At 37.5% G+C, this 17,736-nt stretch overlaps 1 protein-coding gene across 1 annotated transcript in view; it reads right to left on the bottom strand.

Annotated features, from left to right (window-relative positions):
• Positions 1-14,177, bottom strand: part of LOC117400366 (collagen alpha-1(XV) chain-like) — a 101,730-nt gene extending 87,553 nt beyond the window's left edge. The window contains exons 1-2 of the mRNA XM_059022646.1: positions 14,033-14,177; positions 13,871-13,947 (exon numbers count right to left, since the gene is read on the bottom strand). Coding sequence (XP_058878629.1) covers positions 13,871-13,947; positions 14,033-14,043 — 88 coding nt within the window. The 5' untranslated portion in view covers positions 14,044-14,177. The remainder of the gene's footprint in view (positions 1-13,870; positions 13,948-14,032) is intronic.
• Positions 14,178-17,736: the final 3,559 nt, after the last annotated feature.

The raw sequence follows: 17,736 nt of genomic DNA, 5'->3' as shown, positions 1-17,736 counted from the left end.
CGCTGGAAAAAATGGATAACCCTAGACCATGGGAATATTTTAAAAGGCATGTTCCAAATGCTGGTAGTTTTCCATGTGCAAACAAACTTTGGCGGGATTATCTACCTAAAGTAGTCACATCACATGTGGAGTCTACAAAATCTACACTCTCGAAATGCGACTCATTTTGTTTGTACCTGGGACGTGGAAAGACGATGAACTACCGGGTTTTCTTACAGAACCTGGGCAACTTAATTCTGTCCACTTTTCTACAGTAGCTCAAGCCATTGTCAAGGCTGTTGTAAACTATGGCTTAGAGTTTAGCAAAGTTGCAGCTTTTCTTTCTGACAATGCAGTCTACCTATCCAAGGCTTTCTCTGATGTGTTGTGAGGAATAATGCCAGATGCCATTCATTTTAACTTGCAATGCACATATCATTGCTTTGGCAAGTGATATCAGGTGCACAAGTTTCCCTGATGTGGATATGCTTGTGTCTTGCTTCAAAAAAGTGTTCAAGCATTACCCAAATCGCAAGTTGTGATATAAGAAATCGGTTGCAAATCAAAGTGAAAATGTAAACGTTTCAGTTCCGCTTCAACCTGAACCAGTCATTACACTGTGGAATTCTTGGTTTAATTCTGTTAGCTACCACGCAAAACTATCAGCTTTCAATTCTACCACCAGTTTATTTGTGACGGACACGAAATTACACCCGGAACACAATCTTTACTCAAACTCCAAGGTCTATTAAAAAGGGCTGACATTGAAGAGAAGCTCAGGTTCATGTCAGAGAACCATTTATGCAGCTGTTGACCTGGTATGAGTCGTACAGGTAAGTGGCAGAGGAATATGAATCAAAGGTCTGTTGAAAGGTTGGTGGGATTAACATATGGTTGATAGAACGCAGCTAACCAATCAGAGAGCTGGATTTTTCCAACCAGGTTTATAATAACTATTATAATCCAAGGCTAGCAATGGAAAGTGAAACAAGCAATATGATTGGTCGAGCAAGATTTCAGCTGTCCATATATTGGATGGATATGGACAGTTGGAGCCTTGTCACATATTCTAAATCACTGCGCTGCCTCACGGAATTTAAAGTATCTTGCTTTTACAGTTACAAATGTACAGCCGTAACTATGAAACTGACACCATTTTCACACACAAATACCGCTACTGAGCTGTCTCAAATCTTTCAAAAATTCTTTAAAATACCCATTCACACAGCACGAAATTGCACAATCTATGCCGGTAAAATACCGTCATAACCCTTTCACACAGCCAAAGGGATCATGTCAGTACAACTTTCAAACCTGTCTGTCAACAGATTGTTTTTGTATGTTCTTCAAAAATAAAAATGTCACCTTTGTACTACTACTCAGTGAAGAAATATAACAATGGTTGAAATACAATGTACAGACATTTAATCTATATTTTCTGTCTCCCTTAGGTAACAGAAGGTACCATATTTCAGTCACTTTATATGATATACCATTCTATTTATCATTTTTTATTTACAAACTTTACATTAAAAAGTCTGTTATTTATAATATCTTCTTTGTTTGTTTATCCGAGAATATAATTTCCAGTGTATGTATGTCTTCATATAAGAAAAGTAGTTGTGTGTTTATTTAATTTAAATGTTTTTTTTCTGTTTTAATGTTCTTTTTAATCTTTTTTTTAAGACTATTTTATAAATATTCACTAATCTTTTCAAAGTTAAAAGTTTGCAAATGTTTTATGTTATAATTCCATTTACTGGGACGTTGTTTCTTTTATGACCAAAAGTAATTGGTGGAACACTTGTAATGACAATAGTATGCTAATTATATAAATACATTTTTTGAGATCATACCATTTGCTGTTTTGTTTATGGATTTATTAACTGTGTAATGTCTATTTTAAAATCATGTTTCACAGTTGATACTTATTTTTCTCTTTCTTTCATCTTTCATTCATAATAATTTGATAATTGGCTAGTCCATTATAACTCCACGGACACTGGTGATCTTCATCACTATTACTGATGTGGAAGGACAGTTCTCTCTGTCTGTATTACACTGATCAACTACCAGATGCTTTGGGGCCAAGTTATGGTGAATGATTTCCCATTGTTATGTTCCTATGGCCAGTCTTCGGGCAGCATTTGTCATGTGATTAGTTATGTCACTGGAACTATTTTCTTGTACATAGTGACATTTACTGTTATTGGAAAGATGTGTTTTAATTGCCTGTGTTAATTTAAAAAGTAAATACATCTAATAATGGTATAATCATTTTAAAATGGGATTAAGGCACTCCAGGGAATGGGTTGACATGATATAACACTTAAAGGTCAAAGGCACTCAGCTTCGCCTCGTGATTACATCACGTCAACCCATCCCCTGTCATGCTTTAATGCTTGAAAGCTATTACAAGGATCTGTGTGAAACCTCCCTTATTTGAAAGAGAGATAACTTTAGACCACCTATGATGTGTGAATAGTGTGTGTTTGTTTAAGAGAAACTGACTCTTTTGGCACTTTCCTGATGATTTTGTGTGGAGTAACATGGTCAGCAAAAAATGTCACAATTTAATGGCACTTCACCATCCAATTACCAATCAAGCGAGATTAAAAAATGTGATCAGTGTTTGACTACCAGCTCTGCAAAGTCAAAATGAATTAACATTTTGTCAAACATAAAAGGTTTGAAAGATTTGTAACAACCATGCTGTAATTATACATTGCCATTAATAGGTTGTTTAAGGAGCATGACTCAGTGTAGTAAATAAACTATACAAGCAGGTATAATTATGCATTAAACTGCAATTGCCCCAGATTTCAGTCTTTCTCCCTGCAGGTGTCAACTGAAAACCCAACATATTAAAATACTGTATTTAGTGGAATGATCACATGATGCATGCAAATGATTCAGTTATTTAATGAAGCCATTATTTATTTACAGGCGTTTTTGATCAGAAAGCAGTTCTTCATTTTCCATTTTACAAGCAAGCAACCATCGAACTGTAAAGGTACTGTATACTCTGTGATTAAGGCTAGTCTTATTTACTTGTTAAAAAGTTACTAACACAACAAGAAATGCATGGTTTACTGCAAGTTAAGCTCAAGGACACATTTCTTTAGTCTGCCAAAGAGGAAATGGGGATAATTGGCAATTATTAAACAGTTAGTTAAAACATTTAGGTGCGTTGAAAAGATTCTTGTGTAGGACACAGAAGTCATTTCATCAAAACCACCATTTATAGCTCTCTGCAGGGAGTGCCGTAACTCAAACATTAAGCCAACTTATAAGTAGAAACATTTTGACTGGTGTGTATATTGGAGCCATGAATCAAATATAAACAAGTAGTTATGGTCACCAATAAATTATGCAAATGAGTACCATTGAAGGTTCGAACCTTCCTTCGGTAATGTGTTCCGAACCTTCAAAGGTCAAAATGTACCCTTCGTTGCAGCCCTAATATATATATATATATATATATATATATATATATATATATATATATATATATATATATTAGTGCTAAAATGTTTCTTCCTCTTATGTTCTTAGCTTGTTTTTTTTTTGCCAGTATTTTCTTAAACAAAATAACATTTGTGTGTCTTTTTTGCTCCACGTCTGCCAACTTGTTTTTATCATCAGAGCATGCGCATTATTCCAGTAAAGGTGCTCCACATGGAGTGCAGGATGCGCTCTATAGCTTGGACGTCGCGAGTTCAAGTCCAGGCTATTCCACAGCCGACCGTGGACGGAAGCTCCTAGGGGGTGGCGCACAATTGGCCGAGTGTCGCCCGGGGGGAGGGAGGGCTAGGTTGGCCAAGGTGTCCTCGGCTCACCGCACACCAGCGACCCCTGTAGTCTGGCCGGGTGCCTACGGGCTTGCCTGTAAGCTGCCCGAGAGCTGCGTTGTCCTCCGATGCTGTAGCTCCTGGGTGGCTGCATGGTGAGTCCGCAGTGTGAAAAAAAAGCGGTCGGCTGACGGCACACGCTTCGGAGGACAGTGTGTGTTCGTCTTTGTCCTCCCGAGTCAGAGCAGGGGTGGTAGCGGTGAGCTGAGCTTCAAATCATAATTGGCCATTCCAAATTGGGCGAAAATAATAAAAATAATTGGCAAAGACTAAATTATTAAAAAAAAAAAAAAAAAGTCGTTTTAAAGCAACACCAGTGTGAATGATGATGCAGTAAAATATATATCGTTTTTTTTTATATGCAAAAGTGCCTTCTCTTTTGCCATTCCCCCCTAAAATTGTGGATCCCCCCCCCCCATTGGCTGCAGCATAGGGAGGAAATTCCCCCAGCACACAAAAATGAAAAGTCGTTTTAAAGCAACACCAGTGTGAATGATGATGCAGTAAAATATATATCGTTTTTTTTTATATGCAAAAGTGCCTTCTCTTTTGCCATTCCCCCCTAAAATTGTGGATCCCCCCCCCCCCATTGGCTGCAGCATAGGGAGGAAATTCCCCCAGCACACAAAAATGAAATTCAAGCTGTGCCGGTCTTCTATGTTTAAAAAGAACTCCTGAACTGAATGTCAGAATCTTATATCTAATCCTAACTCAAATATTACTATCCTGTGATCCCCCAGATCCATTTTCTCATCTGTAGATAAAGCTCTACAGCACTATATTGTAGTATCTTGCATCAGCTAAGCCTGTGTAGGCTAACTCGAGGAATGCCACCTTTAAAAAACCACTGGAATTTGAACTGATCCCAAAAAGTATGTTATGAGTTTCCCAAACCAGAAAAGTAGGCGCCAATTGTCTGCAAAGTTTTAATAAATTGTATTTAATAAAGATGTGCTATAATGCACTGTTTGCTGGTGTCAGCTCAAAAGTGTCTGGGTGTCAAAGGAACGGTAAACGAGATAAGAGTCTGAACCCCAAAAAAAGCAAAAAAGCTTTGTGACAATTGTTTTCATTTAATTTTTTAATCTTTTTAGCATGCCCAATTATTTTACCCCAGATTTCTCCCCAGTTTGGAATGTCCAATCATTTTTCCCCTCACCCCTGCAATTCCCCACACAGCTCAGGAGAATTGAAGGTTCAGTGGGCGTCCTCCGATCCCATGACCGAGCCAGCTTCCTCTTTACACCCAGGAACTCAAGAGCAGATGTCACTGAGCTACCAATCAATCAATACATGATAGTAGCATAATACATTAAATAGTAGCAGCAACACAGCAACTAATAGCAGATATCAGGCTTAAAGAGCATGGAAAGCAAGAGAGAACAGGTGGGTCTTGAGAGCTGATTTAAAGCGAGCGATGGTGGGAGCATCACGCACTAAAGCTGGGAGAGAGTTCCAAAGAGTCAGAGCAATGAAGCTAAACGAGCAAAAGTGTGGTGCACTTTTGCTGGGGGATAACAAGCAGTCCAGAGTCGGAGGACCTCAGCTTGCGGGCAGGGACATAGCGGGTCAGCAGGTTGAGGAGGTACTCGGGACCTGGGTGATAAAGGGCATTGTAGGTGAGCAGTGAAAATAATCCTGAGCTTTACAGGTAGCCAGTGCAGCTGGGCAAGACGGGGCTGTGATGTGATCACGTTTTTTACATCTGGTAAGGACCCTGGCAGCGGCGTTCTGAAATAGCTGCAGTCGGTTTATGGTGCGTGCCGGGAGACCACCAGATAGGGAGTTGCAGTAGTCAAGTCGAGAGGCGACAAATGCATGACAAAGTATCTCCGCATCTGGGAGGGAAAGGTAGGGACAGCCTTTGGAGATGTTTCAAAGATGGTAGAAGGAAGATTTGACCACAGAGGAGATGTGGGCATCAAAAGAGAGGTTTCTGTCAAGAAGTACACCAAGGCTTCGTACTGTGGGGGAAGGCAGCAGCAGACAGTTTCCGAGGTTCAGGGCAGCTATATTTAGATTCATAAGTTGAGTTTTAGATCCTACTTGAAGGAGTTTAGATTTGCTAGTGTTCAGCTGAAGAAAACTGGCACACCAATCAGTATTAAATAAATGATAGTAAGTATAGACTGCCAAACACAGAACATCAAAAAATACCACGTCACTATTGTCTTTTTAATAAAGAATGAAATTATTCATTGCCTCTGATTTGATGTGGTTTTTTAAAAAAAGAAACACTTTTATCAAGGGGTTCGTGGTTCACCTTGAAGCTAAACACTACCCATTAAAGTCTAATCTGAGATAGGCATGTCAAAGGGATAAGGGACAGATGAAAGAAAGACACCAAATGCCTTATTTCAATTGCAAGAGGACCCATTCTTTCCACACAAAAGAAATTATTTTCATTCATGTCTCAGGATTTTGGTTTTTCACCTTAAAAAGCTGGGCTTTTGTTTGCCTAATGTGTAAATCTGTTTCCTTTAGTTTTTCTTTACTCAGCTGATGTAAAGTAATTCTAGCAGAACATTTTATTTTATTTTGTTACAAACGTAAATGTGTAAAATTCCCAAACTGTCTTTACATGCTTAAAATAAGTATAGTTCTTTGGTTCTTATTTTCAGCAGAACATGTTTCACTATTTTATATTTAATTTTGCTCTTGTGTTTAGTTAATGACCTATAACTCCATTATCTGTTTTAGATAAGTATATAATAATTATTATCAAGAACCCATTCAGAACAATAATTGAAGACGTTGTTTTTGTTAGATTTATGCCATTAGAATTGTTTTATTCTTTTCAGAAAATGTTACTTTTAATTTGCAAGGACAGGGTCCTGGGTGTGTCATGGACACCAGTACTATAGTATAGTGCAGTACTGTTAAGTATACTATTCAGTGTACAATTTAGCTGGACAGCACAGTTACATTGATCAGTGTGAATATAATATACTTACTAGAATACAAAGTACCATCCAGACAAAAGGATGTAATTAGTTCCCCTGTTAATTTGTTACAGTTGAATTTTGGATGTTTCCATTCACTCATTGTTTTTTAAGACAGAAAAAACAAATAAATAGCCATGAAAAGACCTCCCCTTCAATTAGGCAATGGAGCCAAGAGTGTCGCAACTCATAATTTACATCATGCTTCATTCACCCTCACCACCCCTACCACACGACCATAAACAGGGTGTGGGAGGGGGAGAACACTGAACACAGTGATTACCCTGTGAGAATTAATTGGTGATCCACGGCCAATACCCCACGAACCTTAGGTTTAGGGTGAGGTTATTGTTATGAAATAAACTTAGTTTTAGTACCTAAATTCATCACCCTTATCATGTGATCGGGCTGTAATATATAATGATGACGTCTACTACGAGTTGCGCACGCAGCACTACCCTGTGTGAGCTGCCTGTGAGAGCTACGCTGTGCGAGTCTGCGTTCTGCAGCAATACCCCTCTCTGACGGCCTCCATAGTGCCAATAAGTTATCCATTATGTTACACTGCACATTAGGTATCACACATGTACTGCACAAACCTAGCTCAACAGGACACTGCAATGTTATTAAATTGCTAGAAGCAACATCATACTGACAGTCACTTTGTATACTTCTAAATAAACTGCTGTATACACCAGAAATATAATTTTTCCCAATTAAGGAGACAGCACACTGACTGTTTCTCTGTTTATGCCAGAAACCTGCTGCAATCCCCTGATCAAATTACTTTAAAAGCTGTCTAAAACCTCTATGCTGTGCTTTAGAATAAGGTGATAATAGCTCATCCATTAAGTTCAAATGTCAGTGCTCTCAAATTACAACTCTCAGATTCCAAGGATGTTATTCAGTTTATGAAATTTTCCACTGTTTTTTTTCTGTTGGATTTCTTGGAGAAAAAAGGAAGGATTTAAGCTAAAAAATGTATACCCCTTACTGACATGTCTGCAATCCCTAAATGACTTAAAGCCAAGAGTTACTGTAACGTTGTGAAAACTTTTTCTCTGCCTATAATTAGTCGAATGATCATGTTCACTCATATCTTATTCACAGTGCAGTTCAAGTTATCCTTTTGTATCTGTGTATTTAATCTCTGTAGCTTCTCGATTGATTAAGTTCACACACACTTTTCTCATTTGCTCAAAAGTGTGCAGCTCAACATGTAGGTTTTTATTCTGGGTTTTCCTATCCAGGGCCTTGACATAAACGAGCCTGAAATACAATAAAAACTGATAGCATCAACTGTAATCTTTGAGAGAGAAGTAAGAATGGTACCTGGAGTTGAAAAAATTGTAAGGAAAATGTTTTTTCGATCCACAGATGTTATCTTATGTGTTTACTGAGTGATCCAAATGGACTCTTGGAGCAACATATCGTACAAGTAAATTGAAATCATTAAGCAATTTATAATAAACAAGATAATAACAGTCAAAGTAGAAATGTTCATATCATAACTAACAGTTTGTAAAGCTATTTATCAATGCATCACCACTAAACAAGGAAAATATGGAGCACATCCATACAAGAAAAATATCCCTCATCTTTTTTTTTATCACTAATTATGTAGTAGTTAAGCTAAACTCCCACTTCAGGGAATGGTAAGGGACGATCAAATACCAATCCCTCAGTGAAAACCTCCCACTCAATGAGGCAGGCTGGCTCCCCCCTCTTGGGAAGTAGTCATCACAACCGCCCCTGCTGAGCTCTGGTCGCTGTTGCTGCTTCCTCCTTTCCATCCTTATCTTCCCTTCAAAAAGTATTAAAAATAAATAAATAAAACACCTGCAGTACTTGCTTTGGTCTGAGTCCAGGAGGCGCTGGTGATCCCACGATGACACCACGTGTGACAAGGCAAAAGGCAAAGTACTGCGGTGCAAAGGCGCTGCGGCGCCGTTTATTTAAACAGAAAAATAAATAAACAGTTTGAACAGAAAACACTGCTCACAGAGCAAAATAAACAGTCAAACAAAAACAAAATCTCGAACACTAAAGAACACTAAGGTCAGGCTGAGCAATTGCCTTCACTGATCCTTATACATGTAAGTTAATCCAGTTTTCTTACTTTTAGTTTAATTTTTGTTTTTCTCCTCTGTCTCTCTCGCACCCATTTCTCCTTCCAAACCCACACCCCGAATGCAGAGAGCTGCAGGCTTTTATCCAGGTGACCATCTCCCGATTAGCAACAATTAATCAATGAATTAACTCTGGAGATGGTCACCTTCTGCACAAGGTTTTTAAATGGATAGGGCTTCCCCCTTCACACTGCCAAACAATAACAACACTGCTTTTCGCTGTCTTTTTAAATACACAATAAATACATCATAATAATAACAATAACAACAATAATAATACAAATGAAATGGCTTACACACCAAGTATTGTTTAGTTAGTGCTCCAACTGAGAGCTAGGTTTGTTTTGTTTGTTTGTTTTATTAGCAGTTGTTTCCCCATCGTAAGAAAAAAACAACAACACCTGTTTTAAACTGTAAATCAAGACTCCAGCCTGATCATTTACACTGCCCTTGGCCATGTCACATTACAATTAGCAAAAGCGCCTCCGCGTGTCAACAATTGAAATGCAGTATACAAATGTCAATGGTGCTCAGTCACTGAGGACAATACATCAAAACAATCAAAACAAGTCCTTGTGGGTAAGCAACTTGTTATATGATCATGATTATGTTTACTCAAGGCTGCAGAATCCTATTTTACTACAGTATACTTGAGAAGCGATTGTCTCGTGAGGGTGCCTAGTTTAACTGCCGTGCTGTGTTATGTGTAATGGCCTTTGAATTAAAATGGCATCACAGTACAGTATTTTACTGTCAGGACTACCACTGCATTTAAGCATCTGTGGCTTACTTATTTTCAGTTGCGATGCAAATCTCACAGTTTTTCACTAAGCGGAGATGCAAAGCTCTGCAATTCTCCCCCCTCACCGCGCCACGCCACAATCCCACTTCCTCTACATGCATATCACACAATAACCGTGCTGTACTCAGTATGTATTCAATGAATGTGTATTCACTTTATTAAAACAAATTTTCACTTATGGAGAACACAAAAAAACATACCTGCACAATGCAGTGGCACACTCAATGTCTGATTACAAACAATGCAGTGTTTCCTGCATCACCGCACGATCCACACACATATATTACACAGGACTTAGACAGTTAAATAATGTTCATTCCTAGATCACCGGACCTAAGCCAAAGCCTTCCAGACTAAAAGATGTAGAACTCATAAAGCTGTTTATTCTTTCAAAGTGCCCCTAGGGTCATTAATGAATGGAACCACTGCTGTTCATAACCCCCTTCTTTAAAGAACATGTCATTTAAAATGTACCTATGTACAATCACATTAGTCTTCATAATGTGACTGATTGTTGGGGTCTCGCATACTTAATGCCAATTCTGAAGCAACACCTCAAAATGCAACAAACACTAAATATCATTGTATTCAATACCTATAACATTATTACTGTTAGCCTACTAAGGGGCACGAAGGGTTAAAATGTATACATCACAATTTAATTTAACCAAAGGATGTTGCAATGCATGACATTGTGGCTATGTGACACATACAGTTCGTGACGAATCATGTTTTATAGATAGGCTTGCTACTATTTGATTTTTATCTTTTTGTCAAATCGATGATTAATACTGACGTTTATTTTAGAAAGAATTTACAGTTTTTTTCGATCTTTATTTTTCAATTCAAGCAGAGAATGGGTGAAATTGACCTTTATGCTTTAAAAAAAACACAGACTTTGAATGCCATTGAGAAACATCTCATTTTGTGAAACCTGTTTATCATATTCAACATGCAACAAAACCATGGTTACCAACATTCTAATTGAAATAATGTTTGGTTACAGAGGACCTATACCTTGTAAAGATAAAGATCCTACACAAATTAAAAAAAAATGTCTCAAATAAATCGTAGAAAACACAGCATACACAGACTTTTATAGCATACATTTATGAGTACAAATATGCACAGAACAAAACATTAGATAGTTTAACAGAACTAAGTTGCACTTATTATTCGGAGTCTGAGCTCCCCCTCTCCTGCTTCAACACAGCTGGACTCAGAGTCACTGGAAGGCAAGGCAGACGGGCCTGCTTTGTCCTGACGCGGAGACTTCAGCTGTCAGTCAGGGTATTGTGCACAATATTCATTAAGTGTTTTCCTATTGTGAATGCAGGCGCTGTAGATGGCAAATTAAAGTGCACAGTCAGTGCAGGTCTTGATGATTGACAGTCATTTAAACAAATGAGAGCATTCTAGCGCTGCTTCAGTCAACGATGTCAGAACAGGGTGAAAGTGACAGTGAGAGTGAAACTACAGTACTAACAGACCACTGAGATGACTGACAGCAACCCCTAGCCATTCAGAGCGGAACAGAGATGGGACAGACAGTAAGTATAAAAACTACACAAACTAGAGATGATTTCTAAATGTTTATTTTTGGTGAGAAAATTAAAAAAATAGCGAGTGGTTTTACCGACGTTTATCGTATATAAATTTATTTCAGTCAAACTCATATTTTTTGGGAATTCGACTTTTAACAAGTTTTAATGTCGAAAAATAGTAGCAAGCCTATTTATAAAGAATGAAATGAACTGCAGCTACTGTTTGATTACATTCTTAAGTGGGTTAAATAATAATAGTGAGTGCAACAAAATATTTTAGGCTTGAATAGAGCTAAACAAAATGAGTGCTGGGGGTTGCTTGAGCAGGTTCAGCTCAATAGAGTAAAGTTTATGTCAACATCCTACTAAGAGACTGATGTATACAGAGAACAAATATTTACTTGGGTAGACTTCGGCTCCATATTTTTTCCTTCACACAAAAGAATGGCTACACTTATCTCTGTGAGAAAATGCACTGTCCTGAGAACATACTCTATTGTAAACTGACCACCCTGAAAAAAGGAGACAGATGTCTCTGGGGAATGAGAAATATACATTTTTAAAGTAGCTGACATTGTGTTTGACATTGTGGCAAATTCATTCAAATCTTTCCAATTAATGATTTATAATTATGGATGGTCAGATTAGTTCTACAAGTAGTGAACCATGGTCTTGGATGTTTAATATACATACCAAGCAAAATGATGATAGAGTAAATGAGTAAATCTGTCAGGATGTGACAGGGCTTGAAACTCCCAAATATAAAATGTACACGTTTTTCTAATATAATAGTATAAAAAACCAATAAACAAAAATAACTCAATAAATAACCCTTTCATCATTTAATCATTTGTTTATAGTACTAATCAAGTGAGGCTTTGCTCTTTCATAACTTTTTCATTCAACAGGTAATTATTTTACTTAATATTCTTTTGAAGCCATTCAGCTTGGATTTAAAGCCAGGTTGGCTCTAAATGTAACCTTTGCATTTCTGATGATGGCGAATTCAAAATTAAATCTGATGTATTTACACATTGACAGAAATCTAAAGCACTGCTTTAAGAAGCCAGGTGATGCGATTATGGTCAGTCCTGTACCATACACTGATGATAGCTAATCAAAATGAAAACTGTTGTCATTGATTTGAATGTTAGTCCATTGCTAGTGTCAGCATGACAAGAGCCGACCTTAGTAGTAAACAAGAGAAGTTGGGGGGTCATGTTGACTGACCCCTTGAGCTCTTAAAAGTACATCAGAAGTATTGCTCACTGACAGAGGATAATGTGCCCTCAGGTGAACTTCCCTCTAGAGTGCTTTTGACAACCTTCCCTAGAATTACAGATCTTCACACATCTAAACGAAATATGAAGCACTGCTCATAACTTCAAAAAGTCATATGATGAGGGCGGAGAATGATCTGTCCTGTACCAAACATCTGTTGTCTAACAAACTAAATGCATCATACAAGAGCTTTAAAAACCAACAAAACCAAGAAAAAACGCCCTGAAGCATGTTTGGTGACAAGAACACGTCTACAGTAGTTTTAAGTATTTTATATATGTGGTTTGCTGTGTTTATTTTATTTTTTTAATGTTTTTTTTTTAATGATTAATTTAGATTCTTACAGCTGACAAATAAAGAAAACGGAGAAGTCTGCCAGACTGTCCTGTCTACCAGAGTTCCGGTTTACTGACAATGTCCAATGCCGTTATACGGTACCGGTAGGCGTTAATTACAGTTATTTAAATTAATTACGCTTTCGATGACTGAATGTGCTTCTTTTCAGAGTCGTTATGGAAAACCATTACAACACGTATTAGCCATAGGGTTCATTCGTTTATTTGGCCAATCTCCATTGCACCTAAGCAAGTGATCGATTAGGGTTAAAGATTACCCTTAAACATAGACGCATTACTTTTACTACAAGAATGCGTCCTTTTGATCTGGTTATAGGGGTGCTAAGAAATGTAACTCGCTTATAAATTGCCATTTTCAAGCGCTTTCAAAAACAACTCCAGAGGGAAAAGGCAACTGCACGATGCTGTAGTCATTTCTACAGAGATTCCCAAAAATATATTTTTGTTGCTGAAGTGTGCACTTAACTATTTCGACTACTTAGTTTTATTTCAAAACGACAGGCATTACAAAGAAAAAAACATGGGTCATACTTCTATAATATTTTCCACAGATGTATATTATTAATCTCTTATATATTATCAGCACTGAGCCAGCGACATCTCAATTTCCAATTATTTTAACAAATACCCCGCACTAGCAAATTCAAGCAAAATCAACAATCAGCAAACAACAATAAACTTTTTTTTTTTACTGATTTCCAAAGACTGAATATTTTCGAGTATCTTTGCATGCAACTGTTAGAAGCATTTATAGCTTGCTTTGCTTCTTTGCAAACAAACACAGCTTGATATTTATTATATTTGTCATCAACATTCTTTCATTATTAATCATATAATTTGATATTAAGCTACAGCCAATGACTATACCCTATGCATTCTATATTTTCTTTTTGCTAAATGGGAAATTAGCAAATGGCATATATTTTTTCCCGTATACCTGTCATGAAAGGGTTTGATTGAAAATACAGAAAATGAGCAGGTCATACCTTCCATAACCTGAGCTGCTGCGGAAAGATGGCAGTGGCAGAGCAAGACCAGCAAACCCAGAGGCCACCGATACAGCCTGGGGAGAAAGAGAAGATGTAACAGTGCCCAATAAAGCGGGGAAAGTCGTGTAAGTGTTGTAAAATAAATTATATGTTACTTACCCCAAAGTCATTTTAAATTACTGATTGTAAAAGCTTGAGTAAAAAGTTGTCTTGTGCTTGTGGTGAGAGTTGGAGCTCTCTCTCTCTCTCTCTCTCTCTCTCTCTCTCTCTCTCTCTCTCTCTCTCTCTCTCTCTCTCTCTCTCTCTCTCTCTCTCTCTCTCTCTCTCTCTCTCTCCTGCCTGCCTGCCTGCCTGCAGTTCAAAATTAAACAAAAGCAGCTCTTAGTCCTTTAGTGACTCAACCAGCCCTCAAACACTGAAACCTGACTCCTCTGTTGCTCCAACAGACCACCGCCTTAAACTTCTTAAACTAGCCTGCGCTCCCACCTAACTACAGCAAAGACCCCGATCACCCCAACCCCATCTGCGATATCTTAACCCACTTTGTGACTTGCAAGTTGAGTCTGAAGAGCAGTACAGAAATGTCAAACTCGCGTGAAAGAAGATGCTGTACTCTTTCAACCACTGTCATGTCACTTCTGAAACTCCCACATGAATACTGCTACAATTTATATAGTTATGTCATATATCTAGATGGTTTTGTTTTCAAACGCTGATGTGCACAAACGTTATTTAATATAGGATACTGTAATTTTTTAATTTTTTTTTGCAGTACCTTGGACCACTACAGTCTCTAGATTTATTTTTCGATAGGCTATATAGGGAGGGATGCATTGGCACAGTTTACAGTATTATCTTGTTGATGTTTCGAAGGTCAAGTAAACAGATTTGTATTAATTAATTAGACATTTAGCAGACGCTTTTATCCAAAGTGACCTAGAGAGACTAGGGGGTGAACTAACTGTGCATCACAACTGCTGCAGAGTCTCTTACAAAGGACCTCGGATTTACGTCTCAACCGAAAGATGAATCATTTTTTAATACTTTGTATGCCCCACGCACATTCAATAACTTTAACATGCGTGAACTTAACTAATTTAATAAAATCTTCTTAAACTGTAATGATATTAGGACATTGTATTATATTATTTTACTGTGTGCAGTACTTTTTATTGCAGGATATTGTTAATACCGGTATTTAATTTTCATTAACCTTGAGTGTCACATAAAAATCGGTTTTTAGATTGAGTCTATTTGCTTGCTGGTGGTGCGACAGCTGTGTTTTGATGCTTTGGCTTTCTGAAAAAGTGAATTTGGCATTTATTTACAGTCGAATACAATACAATTTACATTTCTATAGCGCTAACTATGTAACCCTCCTTCAGCACAACGGGGCGCAGTAAGGAGTTAGCCAGAGTAAACTGCAGAGCTGACTCAACATGTATTTTATATGGTTAGGCGTGTCACTGGATCTTAAAATAAGTTATAAGGTATATATATAAGGTATATATATATATATATATATATATATATATATATATATATATATATATATATATATATATATATATACACATATATTTTGCTGGGGAGTATACATATGATTCCAGAGTCTCTTCTGCCTTATGCATTCTAATTCGTTTGTGTTTTGAGGTTTCTATGACAAAGGTCAACAGGGAGAAAATGCAAAAAGTAATCCAAAAGTTTAACATATCTTCTGCCATAGACATGCAAACTTTAATTCCAGCATTGTTGGTTTATTCTCAGTGTTCAGGACAAATTTAATTAAAATGGTTTGGTTTGAGTTCAGTAAAATTAAGAAATATTTTCTCTATTTCAAAAAATACAGACCCATGCAGTATTGTAGAATTATTTATTTATTTTTTTTGCCTTTGTTAAAAATAATTTAAATAGGACTGGCGTTAAACACTGTTTAGATCAGTGAAATGACCCCATTATTTCAATAAAGTACATTAACATAACCTGTCAGGTTGTATTAGAATTAGAGTATTAACTGTTTAAGTATACCTGATATGGTTCGACTGGACGATTTCAGTGCAGTCAGAAGTAGAAATGTGATCCAACATAAATTCCAGTCAAACAAACAATGTGCCATTGTAAATGTGATCTTTCTCAGCCTGTTTGTGTGTTACATTTTGTCTGGCCTAAAAAGATTTAAATATATTTTCTAGTGATCTATACACCTTTAACTAAAAGGGGCATGTATATTTTAGTGACACAGGCTTGACTAGGACTTTTAAACCACAAATATGGCTTTGCAGATGCTATGTAATCAAAACTATTATTGTATTGCTAAATGTGTACTTAAACATTTACAGACAAGAACTGACTTGAATAGCAGACCTGGGATGGCCTAAAACATTGAAGTGGTCGGCTATGTGTGGGCTCCAGCAGTGAAGGAAGAGGCAGACAACAGCGTGCAGTTCAAACAGGACTGCTGTTTTTATTTCCCCCTCTGTGCGGCAATGGATTGCACTCTTTCACAATGATCTTTCTCATTGATCGCTCTTTTAGACTCCTTACTCACAACTCATGTTAACCTGACCTTCTATTCGACGCAGCTTGCTCGTTTGGTTGTTAGTAGCTTATTGATCCCAGAATCTCATCAAGTAGCTTCTTGAAGGATCCCAAGGTGTCGGCTTCAACAACATTACTGGGGAGTTGGTTCCAGACTCCCACAATTCTCTGTGTAACAAAGTCCCTCCTATTTTCTGTTCTGAATGCCCCTTTATCTAATCTACATTTGGTCCTTGTTTCGTTTTTCAGGTCGAAAAAGTCCCTTGGGTCAACATTGTCAATACCTTTTAGAATTTTGAATGCTTGGATCAGATTGCCACGTAGTCTTCTTTGTTCAAGACTGAATAGAATAAATTATTTTAGCCTGTCCACATACGACATGCCTTTTAAACACTGAATAATTCTGGTCGCTCTTCTTTGCACTCTTTCTAGAGGAGCAATATCCTTTTTGTAGATGAGGTCTTACGTATGCATTTAAGTTTTAACATCACTTCCCTTGATTTAAATTAAACACTTTTCATTATATATCTAAGCATTTTGTTGGCCTTTTTTTATAGCTTCCCCATATTGTCTAGATCAGGGGTGCACAATTCCGGTCCTGGAGGGCTGGTGTCCCTCCTGGCTTTTGTGCCAACCTTGCCCTAAATTACTTAATTGGACCAATTATTATCAATTATTGGTCTAATTAAGTAATTTAGAGCACAGTTGGAACAAAAGCCAGGAGGGATCCGGCCCTCCAGGACCGGAATTGTGCACCCCTGGTCTAGATGATGAACTCCTAGGTCTTTTTCATAGATTCCTTTTTCAATTTCAGTATCTCCCATCTGGTATTTATAATGCACATTTTTATTGCCTGTGTGCAGTACCTTACACTTTTCTGTATTAAATGTAATTTGCCATGTGTCTGCCCAGTTCTGAATGCTGTCTGATCATTTTGAATGACCTTTGCTGCTGCAGCGGTGTTTGCCACTCCTCCTATTTTTGTGTTGTCTATAAATTTAACAAGTTTGCTTACTTGTGTGTTGTGTGTACTGATGTGGACGACTACTACCGGGTTGTCTCCTGTTCGTTCTAGGAGCCTGTCCACATTGTCAGTGATGTGCATGACAGAGGCTTCCGGAAGGCAGCACACTGTTGTTGTAAGGGGGTCCAGACTGCACACTGAACTTACTATCATCATGGCTATACAGTGTGCACCATAAGTATGTGAGCACTAATTACATATGTCAACCTTTGAAACGGTAAGTAGAATTAAAGTTTCTGATTTTCGGTTTTTACCAATAAAAACCGATAAAACACCCCTGATACAAAAAAATTAAATCGGT

The sequence above is a fragment of the Acipenser ruthenus genome, chromosome 4 (genome assembly GCF_902713425.1).
Source record: "Acipenser ruthenus chromosome 4, fAciRut3.2 maternal haplotype, whole genome shotgun sequence".
Taxonomy (NCBI): domain Eukaryota; kingdom Metazoa; phylum Chordata; class Actinopteri; order Acipenseriformes; family Acipenseridae; genus Acipenser; species Acipenser ruthenus.
This window is presented reverse-complemented; position numbering and strand designations above follow the sequence as displayed.